The 18581-nt window shown below is 41.3% G+C and overlaps 1 protein-coding gene across 1 annotated transcript in view; it reads left to right on the top strand.

Annotated features, from left to right (window-relative positions):
• The first annotated feature begins 5936 nt into the window (after positions 1-5936).
• elf1 (E74-like ETS transcription factor 1) overlaps positions 5937-18581 on the top strand; it is a 35526-nt gene continuing 22881 nt past the window's right edge. The window contains exon 1 of the mRNA XM_062999889.1: positions 5937-6008. Within this exon, the coding sequence (XP_062855959.1) occupies positions 5937-6008 (72 nt within the window). The remainder of the gene's footprint in view (positions 6009-18581) is intronic.

The following is an 18581-nucleotide window of genomic DNA, read 5'->3' as shown; positions in this document are numbered from 1 at the left end:
CTGACTTTACTTCTACAAGGTGAACCAACTAGGTAGGAGTGTCTAATAGCAGTGCTGCTGGAGTTTTTAAATACCATGTCCACTCACTGTCCACTCTGTGTCTTATCCACTCATACCAGCACAACACACACTAACACACCACCACCATGTCACTGTCACTGCAGTGCTGAGAATGATCCACCACCTAAATATTACCTACTCTGTGGTGGTCTTGCAGGCTAAAAAAGTATGTAGAGAAACAGATGGACTACATTCAGTGATTGTAGAACTACAAAGTGTTTCTATATGGTAAGTGGAGCTGATGGACAATGAGTGTAGAACCAAGGAGGTGGTTTCAATGTTATGGCTTATCAGTGTATAGTATATATTGTGTTTTTCTGTATAGTTGTAATTTGTCATACCAGGGCTCTAGGTCGCACATGCGACCTAATTTCTCAATGGTGCGACTAAAAAAAATCTCAGGTCGCACCGGTGCGACCAGCAGTTCAAGGGGAAAAAAGTCTCCGCTACTCTGAAAGTCTTCCCGTGGTTCAACAACAGATACACATTAGGCCCATATCATGGTCTAAACCAATCAGAGATAGTGAAGAGCGGGACAATATTGTATCGGTGATATGTGAGCGACATTCAGCTCAACCAATCAGAATGCAGCACCGGACGTTCAGTTAGTTTAGTTTTGTATATGAGACTCGCCGGACGGCCAAAGTATAAAAGTTCGGTTTCTGGAGCTAGGCAGTTTAAAGTGTTGTAACGCTTACTGAAGTCCTGACTAAACCGTTACAGTGAAGTCTACCTTGTCGTGTGCTTTTATTCCCACACATTCATCACCACACAGCAAGAGACCCGTAACAGTGGTGAGCCGACCCTCTAGTAGCAATAGGCTAATGCTAGCGGTTAAGTGCGACGATAGCGAAAGTAAAAACACAATAATATTTTCGTTAAGTAAAATATAAAAATAACTAAAAGACAGTGAAGTGTTACAATACATGTAATCAAAATACACAGTGAGTGCACCGCAATCGATTTTGGGAATCTGTGTAAAAGATCCAGTAAAGCCGATAATATAATGCACTTTATTTAAGATTACACTCTTAACACTAGAGCCCCATACACACACACACACACACACACAAAAAAACAATATATATATATACATACATACATACATGAATAGATATACTCTATTATTATTGTTATAATTTTTATAATAGTGTACTATAATGAGACTATAATACTATAATTAACTGTAAAGAGCATGGGAAAACCATGGCCGTCAAAATTGTATTTGTGACTGGTTCTAATACATTTTGAATTGAAAGGATGAAAAGCACAATGCATCTATAAAACACATTACATGCCGCAGTAAATGCACTGCCCATGGGTCCCCTCTCCCCACTGCCTTTCAGCGGCAGACAGCAACAAACATCAACAGACGAGGCCATGTTGACCAGACTGTTATTTAATCATTTACAAGTCAATATTGCCTATATGGACAGCGAAAAAACACGTGACCCTGTAAAACTAAGGTGTTAAATGCGATGCAGTTGAAAATTAGGGTGCACCTAACTTTTGTGCTGGTGCACCTAAGAAAAAAAGTTAGGCGCACCAGTGCAACCAGTGCAAAAAGTTAGTCTAGAGCCCTGCATACTACTGTACATTAGTAATTGTCACTACATAGTCATTATTTTTATTTTATTGTACTCTTTTTATTTACTCTAACTGTATTTACTCACATCCATCACATCCATATACAGTACATGTGCTGTACCATCCAACAGTTAAACTGAAATGTTGAACACATACTTGGCTCCCCTTGCCTACACAAATGCAGGAATAGATTTAATCTGGTGAGTAATAATGATAGGGCAGTGTTCCACTATTATGGGCACTCGAACTCCTCCTGTGTTACTTGGAGAAGGTTTGCCAGAATGACGTCAAAACAAGCGCAGGTTTAGTGGGCGCAGACCTACTACAGTTACTGGGTAAATACCAGGACAGCTCATGTGTAAGCAGAAGCAGATCCATTACCAGGTAAAAACTTATCATTAATAGTGTGAAAAGACAACAAGGGGAAATAATAAAGTCAGGTGGTCTTAGGGATAAGTTTGACAAGATGTATTGCTACCATTACTTGGGATTTTTTAACTATTAAGCTATGTATGCAGGTAGAAATGCAGGTAGAAATGTAATTTACCCATCTAGGAACACCTTATGCCAAGTTCACACTACATGACTTTCCAAGTGGTCAGATCGCTGTACAGTTCTCACTACACAACTGGATCTCTTGCAATCGGGAGTCTTTTAATGGTTGTGGATTTCACACTACACGACTGATCGGCGATAAGGGGTCACACACTATACGACCTATCACCATGAGGAGTCTCAGATGAGTCTGTCTCGTCTCCTAAACTACGTTTTGTATCGAAAACACACACAAGAAGTGATGAGGGGTTTAATGATACCACGTCCAAAAATGCACATCAACAATAAGCGAGCGATCAAAGTTGTTTGTGTGCTGATGTGTAGCGTAAAAGCAAGTAGGAAAAATAAATGAATCTGAGTGGATTGGGCTTCACAACCAGCAGGGATTGTCTGTTCTGTAGTGAGTTGGAGGTGAATCAATATTTTTGCAATGCATTGTTGGTGTTATGGTTTGGCGTGGACGATAAGGTCACATATACTGTAAAGCTTGTGTGTGTGCTGATGTATTCTGATAGAAACTATATTATGCCCCGGTCCCACGTTTTTACACTCCTCTCATGGGTTTCACCTCACCCCTTATCCTGCGTTCTCATTGGCTGTAGTTCGACATAGCACTCGCAACCTGCTCTCAATGCCTTTCACACTATACAATTTTGAGTCGGCGACAGGTCCAGATATTTAACATGCTTGATATTTTTCTTGAGCCGCTTGGATTGAGTTGTTAAACAGTTCACAAATAGTGACTGAGAGCCTCCACATCTACCACATCTAGTGGCGACCAGTCGGCGAGCGAAAATCAGGGCAAAAATTATGTAGTGTGAACTAGACATTAGCTCCACTGAAAGGCTTCTTTGTTTTTGTTAATGTTTATTTAAATTAAATATCTATTACCTGCTTCTGTTTGTATTGCTTATTTAGTGGAATAAAAGGTCTTACATAGAAAAAAGCACCTGACAAAGAACTTATATCATTCCAGATAAGGTTACAGACATACTTTAGATATGAGCAAGTTCTGTCTGCAAAGTGAAGTGATTTAGAACAGAATGTTAAATTTTTTATTAGCCATAACATTAAACCACCTCCTTGTTTCTACACTCACTGTCCATTTTATCAGCTCCACTTACCATATAGAAGCACTTTGTAGTTCTACAATTACTGACTGTAGTCCATCTGTTTCTCTACATACTTTTTTAACCTGCTTTCACCCTGTTCCTCAATGGTCAGGACCCCCACAGAGCAGGTATTATGTAGGTGGTGGATCATTCTCAGCACTGCAGTGACACTGACATGGTGGGGTGTGTTAGTGTGTGTTGTGCTGGTATGAGTGGATCAGACACAGCAGCGCTGCTGGAGTTTTTAAATATCGTGTCCACTTACTGTCCACTCTATTAGACACTCCTACCTGGTTGGTCCACCTTGTAGATGTAAAGTCAGAGACAATCGCTCATCTATTGCTTCTGTTAGAGTTGGTAATCTACTAGACCCACCAGCGGTGACAGTGACTGTGTCTTATTGCTGTGTCTGATCCACCCGTACCAGTACAACACACACTAACACACCACCACCATGTCAGAGTCACTGCAGTGCTGAGAATGATCCACCACCCAAGTAATACCTACTCTGTAGTGGTCCTGGGAGAGTCCTGACCATTGAGGAACAGCATGAAAGGGGGCTAACAAAGCATGCAGAGAAACAGATGTACTACAGGCAGTAATTGTAGAACTACAAAGTGCTTCTATATGGTAAGTGGAGCTGATAAAAATGGACAGTGAGGTGGTTTTAATGTTATGGCTGATCGGTGTATATGGCTGTTAAAAGAGAATAAATTACAATGTAAATTCCATTGAATTAGAAGTACTGTATGTGGGATTTTTCATATGTCACAATGAGAGTGGGTGCAACCTGGTAAATTACAGTGTTATAGCAGCATGTGTGAATTACGCAACACTGGGACATTACCAGTAAAGTTATCCTGTTCATTATCCAAGTTTAAAAGCAAACCATTTATCTCTATAATCCCACCAGCACCCACCTGTATTCACTCAGGCCAGATTTATGCTTCTTCTTTTGGTCCTTAAATGGCCGGAATTAAACAAGATTGGGTGTGCCCCAGTGCCCACTGAGATCTTCTCCAATCCTTCAGTGCTACTTTTCAGGCCTCTCTGACTCATTTGTGTCTACCACTAGGTTTAAACATTTACCAAACACTGCCCCCCAGAAGTCTCATACTGCCTGGACAGAGTGCCCTCAACTGATAAGATAAGATTCCTTTACTGATCCCCAGATCAATAAAGTAGACCGTAGTGTGGGGAGTGCCATAATTATTTAAGGAATGTGTAGTTTGGACGATGCATTTTCTCCCCATTTTCCTCCCGATTTAACACACTTAATTTTGTCTTCCGCTTCTGAGAGATACCAGATTGCATCCAAGGAGAGCTCCTCTTCTGCACAGGCATCTATTCCGCCAATCAGGGTCCTTACACGGTGTAAGAAGACCCACCCACCCACACATAGTCCGGCCCCCAATTAGTATCTGCTGCAGGCACTGGCAATTATGCCCACCAGATAGCACCCAGCCGACCGCTGGCAACAACGAGTTTCGAACCGAGGAGTTCAGAAACTCGTGCTGGTGTGCTAGTGGAATATCCCGCTACGCCACCTGGGCGCCAAAAGTGTTTTTTAATAAAACAATATCAAACATCTGTGATTTCATATCTTATATATTATATATATATTTCAGATTCTACAACCCTAAATCAGAAAAAGTTGGGACAGTATGGAAAATGCAAATAAAATAAGAATGCAGTGTTCCTGTGATTGCAGACAGTTTGAACCCAAGACATTTCATGTTTTGTCTGCTTAACTTCATTTCATTTGTGAATATATTTCCATTCCTGCATTTCAGGCCTCAACACATTCCTAAAAAAGTTGGGACGGGGGCAGTTTAGGGCTAGTAATGAGGTGAAAAAACTAAATAATGATGTGATTCCAAACAGGTGATTGTAATCATGGTTTAGCATCCAGGAAAGACTGCCTGTCCACGTGTAAAACTGCATTAGCTTTGTGATAACTGGAATAGAAATTTCTTTATGATCTGTTTTTGTCCTGTACAAATAAACCGTGGTGATAGCAAGGTGGAACATGATGAATCCATTACTGGAAAGCTGGGTACTTTTTTTCCATTGGGCCATTCAGGCTCTGCCTGGCTTGACTTCCCCCATGGTTTGAGTTTTTTTCTGTCTCAGGCAGACGAAGGAGAGAACTGTTACTGAAGTAAAATGAGGCAATTCCACTGAGCTTTCTGTTGGTGTTCATCAGCCCACCTTCACTAGGAAAGAGTATAATAATGCCACCTTCAACTCTGATCTTGTTTTCCTAATGTGATTTCTTTTGTCCTTCTCTTTGAAGGTGTAGACGCCCTGGATGCAGCTGAAGTAGTACCAAGTCCAAGAACAAGAAGGTCCCTTCATTATCAGACTTCACTACTTGAATTCTACTAGCTGCTCTGTCTGTGGAGAAACAATACCGGCACCGACGCGAGAGAGAGAAAGAGAGAGATCAAAAAGGGAACTGTATTGTTTTTTTTCACCCCTTGTTTTGTCAAAGCGGGTAACATTTTCTCAGTTCTGTGCCTGCCTCGGAGCTCTTCCTGTGTTGAGGGGTGTGGTGCGTTTGTGGGGAGTCTCTGGAGAGGCCCGTCAGTTTAAGACCTCCCTGTCATCCACTGCTGCAATATGACCACTGCGGTCCAGCCCAGCGAGCTTGTCTTCGATTTTGCCAGCAATGGCATGGATGAGATCAACCAGGTACGCAATGGCACACAGAGCCACGTGTCTGTTTACCACATAACATATTCTAACATATACATATGGAAATTAGTTTGAGGCTTTTGGTCAGGGTGGGGTTGGGGTGGGGTTGGCTGGGGCTTGGATGATGGTCCGGGATTTCGATGCTTGCTGTGCTGACGTGACAGAGGGTGGGGGGAGGAAAAAAGGAGTGCATGGAGACAAATGACTGTGTGTTTCTGTTAGGTCTCAGATGGAAAGTGTGAGTAGAAACCTAATGTGTGTGTACCCATCTATGTGTGGGTGTTCTGAGTGAAGTAAAGGTTACTCGAGAATAGAACATACAGGTTGTTGTTTGACTTGAGGTCATATTTGGGGGTGAGAGTAAACTGACCTCCACCACTTTTTAGTTACAATTCAGTTATAAGCTTCTTACAATCACTGTTATTGACTGTGGTGCATAGTGAGGTAGTATAAAGTAGAAAAGTGTAAGTAAATATGGTACACTACATCGATCAGCCATAACATTAAAACCACCATCTGTTTCTCTGCATTCTTTGTTGGCCCCCTTTCTTGCTGTTTTTCAATGCTCAGGACTCTCCCAGGACCACTACAGAGTAGGTATTATTTGGGTGTTGGGTCATTCTCAGCACTGCAGTGACACTGACATGGTGGTGGTGTGTTAGTGTGTGTCGTGCTGATGGAGTTTTTAAACACCTCACTGTCACTGCTGGACTGAGAATAGTCCACCAACCAAAAATAAATCCAGCCAACAGCACCCCGTGGGCAGCGTCCTGTGACCACTGATGAAGGTCTAGAAGATGACCAACTCAAACAGCAGCAATAGATGAGCGATCGTCTCTGACTTTACATCTACAAGGTGGACCAACTAGGTAGGAGTGTCTAATAGATTGGACAGTGAGAGGACACGGTATTTAAAAACTCCAGCACAACACACACTAACATACCACCACCATGTCAGTGTCACTGCAGTGCTGAGAATTATCCACCATCCAAATAATACCTGCTCTGTGGTGGTCCTGTGGGGGTCCTGACTATTGAAGAACAGTGTGAAAGCAGGCTAAAAAAGTATGTAGAGAAACAAATGGACTACAGTCAGTGATTGTAGAACTACAAAGTGCTTCTATATGGTAGGTGGAGCTGATAAAAGGGACAGTGAGTGTAAAAACAAGGAGGTGGTTTTAATGTTATGGCTGATCGGTGTATGGTATATGTGGTACACTATGTGTGGTATTGGACTTTAACTCATTGTTTGACTTGGGGTTAAATTTAATCACATGTGTGATTAATATTTTTTTAAACTATGATTTTTGTTTTTGTTTCCATTGTGAAATTTGGTACACTGGACTAGAGTGTTTGTTTAGACGTTAGCCCAGGCTTAGCTTGCTGCTTGAACGTGCTCTAAATCCATTGTGTTTGCAATGCATGCAATGTGTTTGCATTTGTATGTGAGCGATAATGTCTATGTGTGTGTGTGTGTGCGTCACGAGTAGCTTGAGTGTGACAAGTCTTCTTGTATTCAGCCCCGTGGTACAAAGATTTCAGGCCTGACCAGCCTGACCTGTTGCTAGTGGAGTTGCTGGGGCATGTTTTACCAGCTCTACTATTGTTCTGTAATAATGCCAGCATCTCATTCTTGCCTGTTTCTGTAGCACTGCACAACTACACACGTAGCAGTACTGTATGTGCAGATTGTGTAGAACAATAGATATCATGTAAATTCCAGGTCTTCGATTGAGTTATGTTTAATTGCATAAGATTTGTGTGTGTGTGTAGTCATTCTGTTGCTGCAGCTAATAGTTTAGGTATGTAACAGTATTAAACATAAAAGTATGTATGTACACTGATCAGCCATAACATTAAAACCACCTCCTTGTTTCTACACTCACTGTCCATTTTATCAGCTCCACTTACCATATAGAAGCACTTTGTAGTTCTACAATTACTGACTGTAGTCCATCTATTTCTCTACATACCTTTTTAGTCTGCTTTCACCCTGTTCTTCAATGGTCAGGACCCCCACCACAGAGCAGGTATTACTTAGGTGGTGGATCATTCTCAGCACTGCAGTGACACTGACATGACATGGTGGTGGTGTGTTAGTGTGTGTTGTGCTGGTATGAGTGGATCATACACAGCAGCGCTGCTGGAGTTTTTAAATACCGTGTCCACTCACTGTCCACTCTGTTAGACACTCATAACTCATAACTAAGTGTGTTTGAGTTGGTCATCTTCTAGACCTTCATCAGTGGTCACAGGATGCTGCAGACGGGGCGCTGTTGGCTGGATATATTTTTGGTTGGTGGACTATTCTCAGTCCAGCAATGACAGTGAGGTGTTTAAAAACTTCAGCAGTGCTGCTGTGTCTTATCCACTCATTCCAGCACAACACACACTAACACACCACCACCATGTCAGTGTCACTGCAGTGCTGAGAATGACCCACCACCTAAATAATACCTACTCTGTAGTGGTCCTGGGAGAGTCCTGACCATTGAAGAACAGCATGAAAGGGGGCTAACAAAGCATGCAGAGAAACAGATGGACTACAGTCAGTAATTGTAGAACTACAAAGTGCTTCTATATGGTAAGTGGAGCTGATAAAATAGACACAGTGTAGAAACAAGGTGGTTTTAATGTTATGGCTGATCGGTGTATAAAATGTAAAAATATAAATGGTCATTTTTGTGTGCATGTAGAAATACTGACAAACTAAACACCAATTCTATGGCTGCTAGTTTCCATTTCACTCATGTATACTAAACATTTGCAAATGAAATCGTTTCATATACTATTTGTCGTGCACCATTTGTCGCCTTTTTATCACCAGTAGTTAATCAATGCTTGCTTTTTGCATAAAACGAACAACTATAACAACGGCACAAATGCTCACAAGTAATCTACACAGTTGCTGATGATGCACTTTTGGATCATGAAAAGAAGCCTGATCAGAACTGGTTCAAGAACTAGAGTTTTTTTGGTTGAAATAGGCTAACACACACACACACACACACACACACACAGCTCTCTCTCTTTGGATAGACGGATGGACGGACGGACAGATGGGTGGATGGATAGATGGGTAGATGGGTAGATAGATGGATGGATGGATGGATGGATGGGTAGATGGATGGATGGATGGATGGATGGATAGATGGATGGATGGATGGATGGATGGATGGATGGATGGACAGATGGGTAGATAGGTAGATGGATAGATGGATGGATGGATGGAAGGATGGATGGATAGATGGATGGATGGATGGAAGGATGGATGGGTAGATGGATAGATAGATGGATGGATGGATGGATGGATAGATGGATAGATAGATGGATGGATAGATGGATGGATGGAAGGATACTTTTTGATACTATTTTTTTTATACTATACTATTGATCCCAAAATATATTAAAGAGCGGTTACGTAATGTGGTTACATTTAAACTCAATTTAATGTTCTTTTACCCACACAACACCCAAACAATAAGGCAGTAAAGTCACTGTCAACAAAATACAAAGGTTAAGTTAAAGGCAGGTGTATTAAAGGTGTACAGCTGCACGTCTGGAGTCTAATCACTAGCCATGCTGGACCATGTCTATCTAAGTCAGTAATTACCACCCTGTGTCAAGACATTGGGTAATAACAGTTAAACTGTCAACTTCAGCTACTGTAACAACTTCAGCTACTGTAACAGAGTCACTACACACATGACTTACTTTACAGTGTTTTGAAATTATTCAGGCCTTTACAATTCATTTATTAATTTATCTTAATATAAACAATTATTACAACATGGCATGTGTGTCAGACCAAAAAAAGAATGATAACTGCATTCACTAAAAATAATTCATCTTACTTGTTTACTACTTGGTTAAGCTAGTTGTTTTGCACAATGTAATGAAGCAAGTTTTGCTTGGTTCTCTTTACAGAAGAGTTAAAATTCTGCCAGATCAGTTGGGGGAAGTGAGGGTGTACAGTCATACTGAGGTTTCACCAAAGATGTTTTATTAGATTCTTGTCAGGACTAGGACACATTAATGTTAATTTTACTTTATTTTTATTGTAAACCACTTTAGAGATGATTTGCCAGTGTGTTTTTGCTTTTTACTGTCTCTTTGTGGTACTTAGAGGAGAACATGGATTGGTCCAAGATCTTTTTTGCACCATTTGTTTTTCCTATTCATTCATTCATTCATTGTCGGTTTTACCTCATAATACGTAAACTTATGGCAATTTTAGTAGCTCAAGTTGTTTTGACTGCCTATCTTTGCCACCTTATTTATTTGCGAGTGTCCCCTGTTTGTTTGTGGCCAGAGTATAATTTTACTTTGGTCAAGCAATCTGCACTTACTTATTTATTTTTCATTCTTGTAGGTGCGTGGTTTCACCTCACGATTTAGTAGTGACCTGACTCACCCTGTTACAGTGTCCTACTTATTTTGTTTTAATTTATTTATTTAAGCATTTTCTCCCTTTTTCTCCCGATGTAGCGTAGTGAGTTTGTCTTCCGCTGCTGTGGATCCCTGATTGCATTCGAGTAGGGTATATTTGCTGCTCATGTGCCCTCTGACCCGTGCACAGTCCTAGCGGACCCCTTCTTTTACGTCTGGGCCCTTGCACAGCGTTTGAAGACCCCACCCACTTTTGGTCCGGTCATTTCCTCACCCAGCAGACACGGTGGCCAACTTGTGTCTGCTGCAGGCACTGCCGATTGTGCTAAATGGTGCCCAGCCGACCGGTAGCAGAGCTGACATTCAAACCGGGGTGTTCAGAATCTCTGCGCTGGTGTGCTAGTGGAATATCCCGCTGCACTACCTGGTCAGTCCTAAAGATCTTTCTTGATCTTTTTTGCACTCTTTGTTTTTCCTATTTGTTCGTTCATTCATTCATTGTCTGTTTCATCACTGCTTAATCCTCATCACACTTATACCTATGGCAATTTTACTAGCTCAAGTTGGCTTTACTGCATATCCCTGGCACCTAATTTATTTGCGAGTGTCACCTGTTTGTTTGTGGCTTGACCTTGGCCAAGCAATCTGCACTTATTTTTTTTTTTTTCATTCTTGTTTCAGTAATGACCTGACCCACCCTGTTATAGTGTCTTACTTAATTTGAACAAAATGTATTTTCTGTATCTAGAGGGCAGTTAGATAATGTAGCAGGTAGTGTAGATGCCGCACAGTTCCCTAATCTCAAGGACCTGGGTTTAATCATTGCCTTTGATTACTATTTGTGTGTAATCTGGGAACTGTGTGACATGGTCTTGGTTACTCTGGATAGGGCAGTGGTAGCTCAGTGGTTTAGGTACTGAACTAGCAATCAGAAGGTTGGCAGATCAAGCCCCACCACAGAAAATGCCTGGTTCACATGACATGATTTTTGCCCTGATTCTCGCTTGCTGACTGGTCGCCGCTAGATGTGGCAGCTCTGAGGCAACTCAGCTCTCAATCGCTATGTGTGAACTACTCAACAACCCGATCCGAGCGGCTCTGAGGAGAGATATCTAGCATGTTGAATATCTGGATCAGTCGGTTGCGACTGGCAATGAGTGTGGTGAGGGGGATAATATAGTTTCTATCAGAATACATCAGCACACACACAGGCTTTACAATATTTGTGAACTTATCATTCACGCCAAACCATAATACCAGCACTGCATTACAAAATAATATTTATTTACCTCTAACTCACTACAGAACAAAACAGTCCCTGCTGGTCGCGTTGCCAAATCCACTCTGATTCATTTATTTTTCTCTTTGATTTTACGCTGCACATCAGCACACAAACAACTTTGATGGATAGATCGTGTAGTGTGAAACTCCCTATCACCGATCAGTCATGTAGTGTAAAAGCCACACCGACCTAAAAGACTCCCGATTACAAGAGATCCAGTTGTGCAGTATGAACTGTACAGCGACCTGACGACTTGGAAAGTCGTGTAGTGTGAACTTGGCATAAGTTGCCACTGTTGGGCTTCTGAGCAAGGCCCTTAACCCTTAATTGCTCAAATAGTATTAAGTCATAATTGTAAGTTGCTTTGGATAAAAGTGTTTGCTAAATGCCACAAATGTAAATGGATAGTTTATTTTTGCCACCTATAAAACATGCTACTTTAAGGACTGGTACCAAGATTTGAGAGAGTGAGTAAATGGTTGAGTAGGGAATGCCCTGTGATGGATTGGCACCCTTTCCTGGTTTAATAAATGAATATAGATTTTAATTGTTTGTATGGAAACTGTTATATCATCTGTGTTTTATGCTAAATTTATGTCATGTGGACACATTTGGAGAGACATTAGTGCCCATTTCAGTTGTAGACTGCAGCTATAATCATATTTAATGCTAGAGTAAAAGTTGAAACAGTAGCTGTCAGATATCGCCCCAAAGGTGTAAGGCTGATTTCCACTTGGGGGTCATTGGGATTTTTTTTTCAAATTAAAAGGTGAGGATTATGGATTCTTCCTAATAAAGTAAATGTGGCACATAACTATCTTTATAACTTAACCTAGCATTTAGTTTTAGCATAATATTAGCGCTGCATTGTTTTACAAATGCGTTATCATGTCGCTTCAGTTATTTAAGCGCACATTGTGAATAGTGTTTGCTGGATACTTCATGAAAAGCAGAAGAGTGTAAAGGGCAGGGAACATACCTGATACTGGTCTGTTTTTTTGTTCAACAGGAACAGGGAACTCAGATATGTAAATCTGATCGTTATCTGCTGTTTCCTTTTTATAATGACAGCAATGCTACATCTAGAGATCTTAACATGCCTACTTTGTATGATCAACATGTAATAAAGGATTAGTTGTCGAATGTAGTGTAGCAAATTATGTTGAATGAGCAATGTCAGCATTGATCACAATGTTAGTAGTTTGGGTCTGAACTACAGACCGCATACAAGGGCATGTTTTGCATAAAGCTATTTTTCCATAGCTGGATGTTGGAGGAGGAGGAGGTTGAGAGCACCATCATGTCAAATATTACATTCTTTGCAGACAGTGTATTTGAATTCACCACAGACATTCGCATTTCGACATTCATTCGCATTTATGTCCTTTGGATACTCCACAGAGGTCAGGACAGTTCAACCGGGATTTGACCCAAATGCACCAATATTCTATAAATAAAAATAGACGTTTTATTTTTTGTAAACAACTGGAGTTGCTGTGAAGTAAATATAATGGTATAACAAAATGTTGGTTAGATTAATCGATTTTGAAAGCACATTCATGAATAGATTCTGACGGTTTCACGGGATGTCACAGTATGTTTTACCATATATCCTGTGACCACTGCTGAAGGTCTAGAAGATGACCAACTCAAACAGCAGCAATAGATGAGCAACCGTCTCTGACTTTACATCTACAAGGTGGACCAACTAGGTAGGAGTGTCTAATAGAGTGGACAGTGAGTGGACACGGTGTTTAAAACTCCAGCAGCGCTGCTGTGTCTGATCCACTCATACCAGCACAACACACACTAACACACCACCACCAAGTCAGTGTCACTGCAGTGCTGAGAATTATCCACCACCTAAATAATACCTGCTCTGTGGTGGTCCTGTCCTGACCATTGAAGAACAGGGTGACAGCAGGCTTAAAAAAAAGTATGTAGAGAAACAGATGGACTAAAGTCAGTAATAGTAGAACTACAAAATGGATGGCTGATCAGTATATATGAAGGTATAATGAGAACTGGAGGTTGAAGTGAAATATAATGAAAGCATATGGCTTAAGTTGGAAGTGTCATGTGCTAAGAGCAGACTGGTAAATGAATTGTGTATGTGAGAGAGAAATATAAACTGATTTTTTAATATTTTAATAGCCTTCTCAAAACAAACACTGGCTGGAAAGATAATTATTGTGTTTAATTAAGAATGAAGAATTCCACAGAGACAGAAATTGAAAATGTTGGCCAGAAATTGACACTGTTTTGTATTACTTTACCAGCATACCAGATTGTACACCATGTGACTGCTAGGGCTCCCCAGATAGCACTACAAGCTCAATGTGTTATACAGCCATTAGATAATAGCCGATTGTTTCCAGTATTCATTTATTTACCAACCACATTCTCTAAATTTAGTCATTGCCATTTCCACATCTTCGGGCTTGCATGTGCTTCTTATAACACACATTATGCCAGATTTTTTTTTAAACAGCTGATGTAACATTGATGGGGCGGCACGGTGGCTCAGTGGGTAGCACTGTCGCCTCACAGCAAGAAGGTCCTGGGTTCGATCCCCAGCTGGGGCGTTTGCATGTTCTCCCCGTGTCCATGTGGGTTTCCTCCAGGTGCTCCGGTTTCCTCCCACAGTCCAAAAACATGCAGCCAGGCTAATTGGAGACACTGAATTGTCCTATAGGTACCTAGTTGCTAGGATGCATAAACCAGTGCATTGTAGTGCCCGGATAAATAGGGAGGGTTGTGTCAGGAAGGGCATCCGGGCATCCGGTGTATAAACCGTGCCAAATTAAGGGAGCAGCCGAGGAAATAGAGAATGTAACACTGATATGATTAAAAGTCTTGCAGTACAGAACTAACTGATCCCTTCCGAACAAATAAATGCCTAAAATTGACTTAAGGTAAATTGAGGCCTACAGCTGTTGTATTAACTGTGCTACGGTATGGTGGTATATATAAAAATCCATACCATACGAGGAATCAAAGCCGGTATACTGAATGTATCGTTGTACCGCCCAGCTCTACTACACCGTATTTGATTGTACACACTGACTGTCCCTCTATTATTCAAACTGAACCAGCTGACTTGTTCTGTAATAGCCTTAATAGTCAAATATGCTATTCTCACTGTCCCAATGTAACACCAGTGTCTCTGATTCTCTGAAATGAACGTCTGTTGCGCTGTAGAGTAGTGAATCATATTTTATATAACTATTTGCCTGTCTTTAACGCAGCAGTACATTTTTGCTGCCTGTCAGCAGATTGTTTTGATAGTTTTGTAACATCAGATAAAGCTTCATGTTTTAGCTGTGTGATAAAGATAAAAAGTGGGTTTTATGGTTAGAATGGCGTTTGCTTGCATGTACATAGTTATTTTGTCATGATGTGTTTAAGTGTGTAATAGTGTGAAGTGAATAACACTGATTATCTCTTCATCACGGCACCTGTTAGTGGGTGGGATATATTAGGCAGCAAGTGAACATTTTATCCTCAAAGTTGATATGTTAGATTAGAAGCAGGAAAATGGGCAAGCGTAAGGATTTGAGCGAGTCTGACGTGGGTCAAATTGTGATGGCTAGACGACTGGGTCAGGGTGTTCCCGGTCCACAGTGGTCAGTATCTATCAAAAGTGGTCCAAGGAAGGCAGGTGGCACAGCGGTAAAAGCACACGCACGAAGCAGAGCTGGGATCTCGAATACATCGTATCGAATCTCAGCTCAGCCTGCCGGCTAGGCTGAGCAGCCACATGAACAACTATTGGCCTGTTGTTCAGATATGGGCAGGACTAAGCCGGATGGGGTCTCTCTCTCATAACTAATGCAATTACGACCTCTGCTGGCTGATTGATGGCACCTGCACAGAGATGAGAAAAGAGTTCTCTCAGGGTGTGTCTCTCCGTACACAGTGCTGAGCTGCACTGCACTCGTCAATGTGTAGGTGATAAGATGCATACGGCATGCTGCCCACGTGTCGGAGGGGGCGTGGGTTAGCTTCGTTCTCCTCAATCAGAGCAGGGATCGGCATTGGTGGAGAGAAGGCATGTCGCAATCTGGAAATTGGACGCACTAAAAGGGAGAAAAAGGGGAGAAAATGCATTTAAAAAAAAGTGGTCCAAGGAAGGAACAGTGGTAAACCAGCGACAGGGTCATGGGCAGCCAAGGCTCATTAATGCACGTGGAGAGCGATCCAACAGACGAGCTACTGTAGCTAAAATTGCTGAAGAAGTTAATGCTGGTACTAATAGAAAGTGTCAGACTCCATGCCTCGACGGGTCAGGGCTGTTTTGGCAGCAAAATGGGGACCAACACAATATTAGGAAGGTGGTCCTAATGTTGTTCCTGATCTGTTTAAGGTACTTTTTATTTAGGATGTGCTATGTGTTTAGTGGTGTGTGCCCAATCTGGACTAGTATTCAGATCCAGCCTCTTCTTTGTGCTGGTTCAGATGCAACTGAAGAGCAATAATTTCCCCCAGGATAAATTAAGTGTCTGTCTGTCTGTCTGTCTGTCTGTCTGTCTGTCTGTCTGTCTGTCTGTCTCTTCACCAGTGATATCTCCAATGAATTTAAGAACTTGTACTTGTCACTCACAATTCTATAATACATCCATGGATCTACTACGGACCACCTGTCTAGCCAAACATAGCCTGTTTTCGTTCTAGAACTAACCCAAGTATTTCTACACTTGGTTCTACACTAACTGTCCATTTTATCAGCTCCACTTACCATATAGAAGCACTTTGTAGTTCTACAATTACTGACTGTAGTCCATCTGTTTCTCTGTATGCTTTGTTAGCCCCCTTTCATGCTGTTCTTCAATGTTCAGGATCACCACAGGACCACAGCAAAGAGCAGGTATTATTTAGGTGGTTGATCATTCTCAGCACTGCAGTGACAATTACATGGTGGTGGTGTGTTAATGTGTGTTGTGTTGAATACTGTGTCCACTCACTGTCCACTCTATATCTACAAGGTGGACCAACTAGGTAGGAGTGTCTAATAAAGTCAGAGACGATTGCTCATCTATTGCTGCTGTTTGAGTTGGTCATCTTCTAGACCAGGGGTGTAGACCAGCTTAAACGACTGTACGATTGTTGTGATGGTTCGAGTCGTTACAGAGACGCGCTTATAATTTAATGGGAGTCCTGCACCTTTAAGTGCAACTGGCAACATCGTAGTCATGGCAACTAACTTTAACCTTCGCTAAGAAGCCACGTGACTTTTACTGCAAAGAGAACGCAAAGTAGCGTAGTCAATAACGCAAACAATAATAAATAAATACAAATAATTATATTGCAATATAATACCAAAGCATCGTCTGTAAGTAGTGGCGTTTATATTCTCAGTTGTTAGTAAATGTTTAGTGCGTATATCACAGCGTTTTAGTTACAAATTTACCGTAATTAAATACAATTGTTACTGTTACTATAGCAATTAGTATCTTTACACAAAATGCTAACTCGTTAGCGTTATTTTACGATTGGTTAAATCTCATATTGTACCAGATGTAACACTTGACTACAGCTGTGTGCTTTTACTGTATTAAGTTCTTTATTGTTTTTATTGTTTGTATTTTTTCTTCATTTTGATGCACACAGTGTATCACACAGCTGGGAAGCAAATAAACCGACTGTATTCTGAAGGGAGCTGTCTGTCTGTCTGTCTGTCTAGCTGGGAAAGGGGGATAAACTATTAGTGAGGGCAGAATGATCGTCTTAAAAATACACTGTAAAATCCTAAACAAACTGCATCTTTCAAAATGCATGCTGATTTTGTGACCTGCAAAGTGACACAGCCCGCCAGTAGATGATGTTACACATATTTACACATGATCCTAAAATGTACAAGAAGATAAGTAAGAAAATTAAGCATAAGGAGGAAATTTAATGAAAATGAAAACAAGTTTGTGCTTCAGGAAGAGAAACCGGTGCGTCTCTTGTGTTATGAGGCTGTGTCTGTGGTAAAGGAGGACAATATAAATGCAGAATTCGGCCTTCAAGAAAAACAGCAATGTGACTGCAATCAGAGCAGAATACGTTACAATCGGCCCTTTGAGGGCCACCATAATGCTGATGTGGCCCTCGGTGAAAATGAGTTTGACACCCCTGTTCTAGACCTTCATCAGTGGTCACAGGACGCTGCCCATGTGGTGCTGTTGGCTGGATATTTTTGGTTGGTGGACTATTCTCAGTACACCAGTGATGGTGAGATGTTTAAAAACTCCAGCAGCACTGCTGTGTCTTATCCACTCATACCAGCATAACACACACTAACACACCACCACCATGTCAGTGTAATTGCAGTGCTGAGAATGATCCACCTCCCAAATAATACCTACTCTGTGGGGGTCCTGACCATTGAAGAACAGCATGAAACAGGGCTAACAAAGCAAGCAAAGAAACAGATGGACTACAGTCAGTAATTGTAGAAATACAAAGTGCTTCTACATGGTAAGTGGAGCTTATAAAATGGACAGTGAGTGTAGAAACAAGGAGGTGGACATTTTTTGTCTGTTGTACTCTGCTACCCTCTTTTGGTAGTGCAAATGTTTGCATGTTTGCATTTTATTCATAACCCATGCAAGTAGAAGCCCCTCACAGCAGAAACACATATATACTCTCTGTCATCATAACAGGCTCAAATCTAATTTCTCACACCAACGGTCTGCAATAATCTGCCCCGTTATTCGTCATTCAATTTCTGACACAGTCATTCGCCTTATTTAGCTGTGCTGCCTCGCGGTAAAGAAATAGACATCACTCAATTCCCACTGGAGCACGCACACACACACACACCCACCCACACACGCACACACTGAGCTGAAGTGGAGAGAAATTGCAGTTGAATGAACTGTGATTTGTCCCACTTAACCCTGTTTGCACTGTGG

The sequence above is a fragment of the Trichomycterus rosablanca genome, chromosome 8 (assembly GCF_030014385.1).
Source record: "Trichomycterus rosablanca isolate fTriRos1 chromosome 8, fTriRos1.hap1, whole genome shotgun sequence".
In the NCBI taxonomy this organism is placed as follows: Eukaryota; Metazoa; Chordata; class Actinopteri; order Siluriformes; family Trichomycteridae; genus Trichomycterus; species Trichomycterus rosablanca.
Note: the sequence above shows the minus strand (reverse complement) of the source record. Positions and strands in the feature narration are given on the sequence as shown.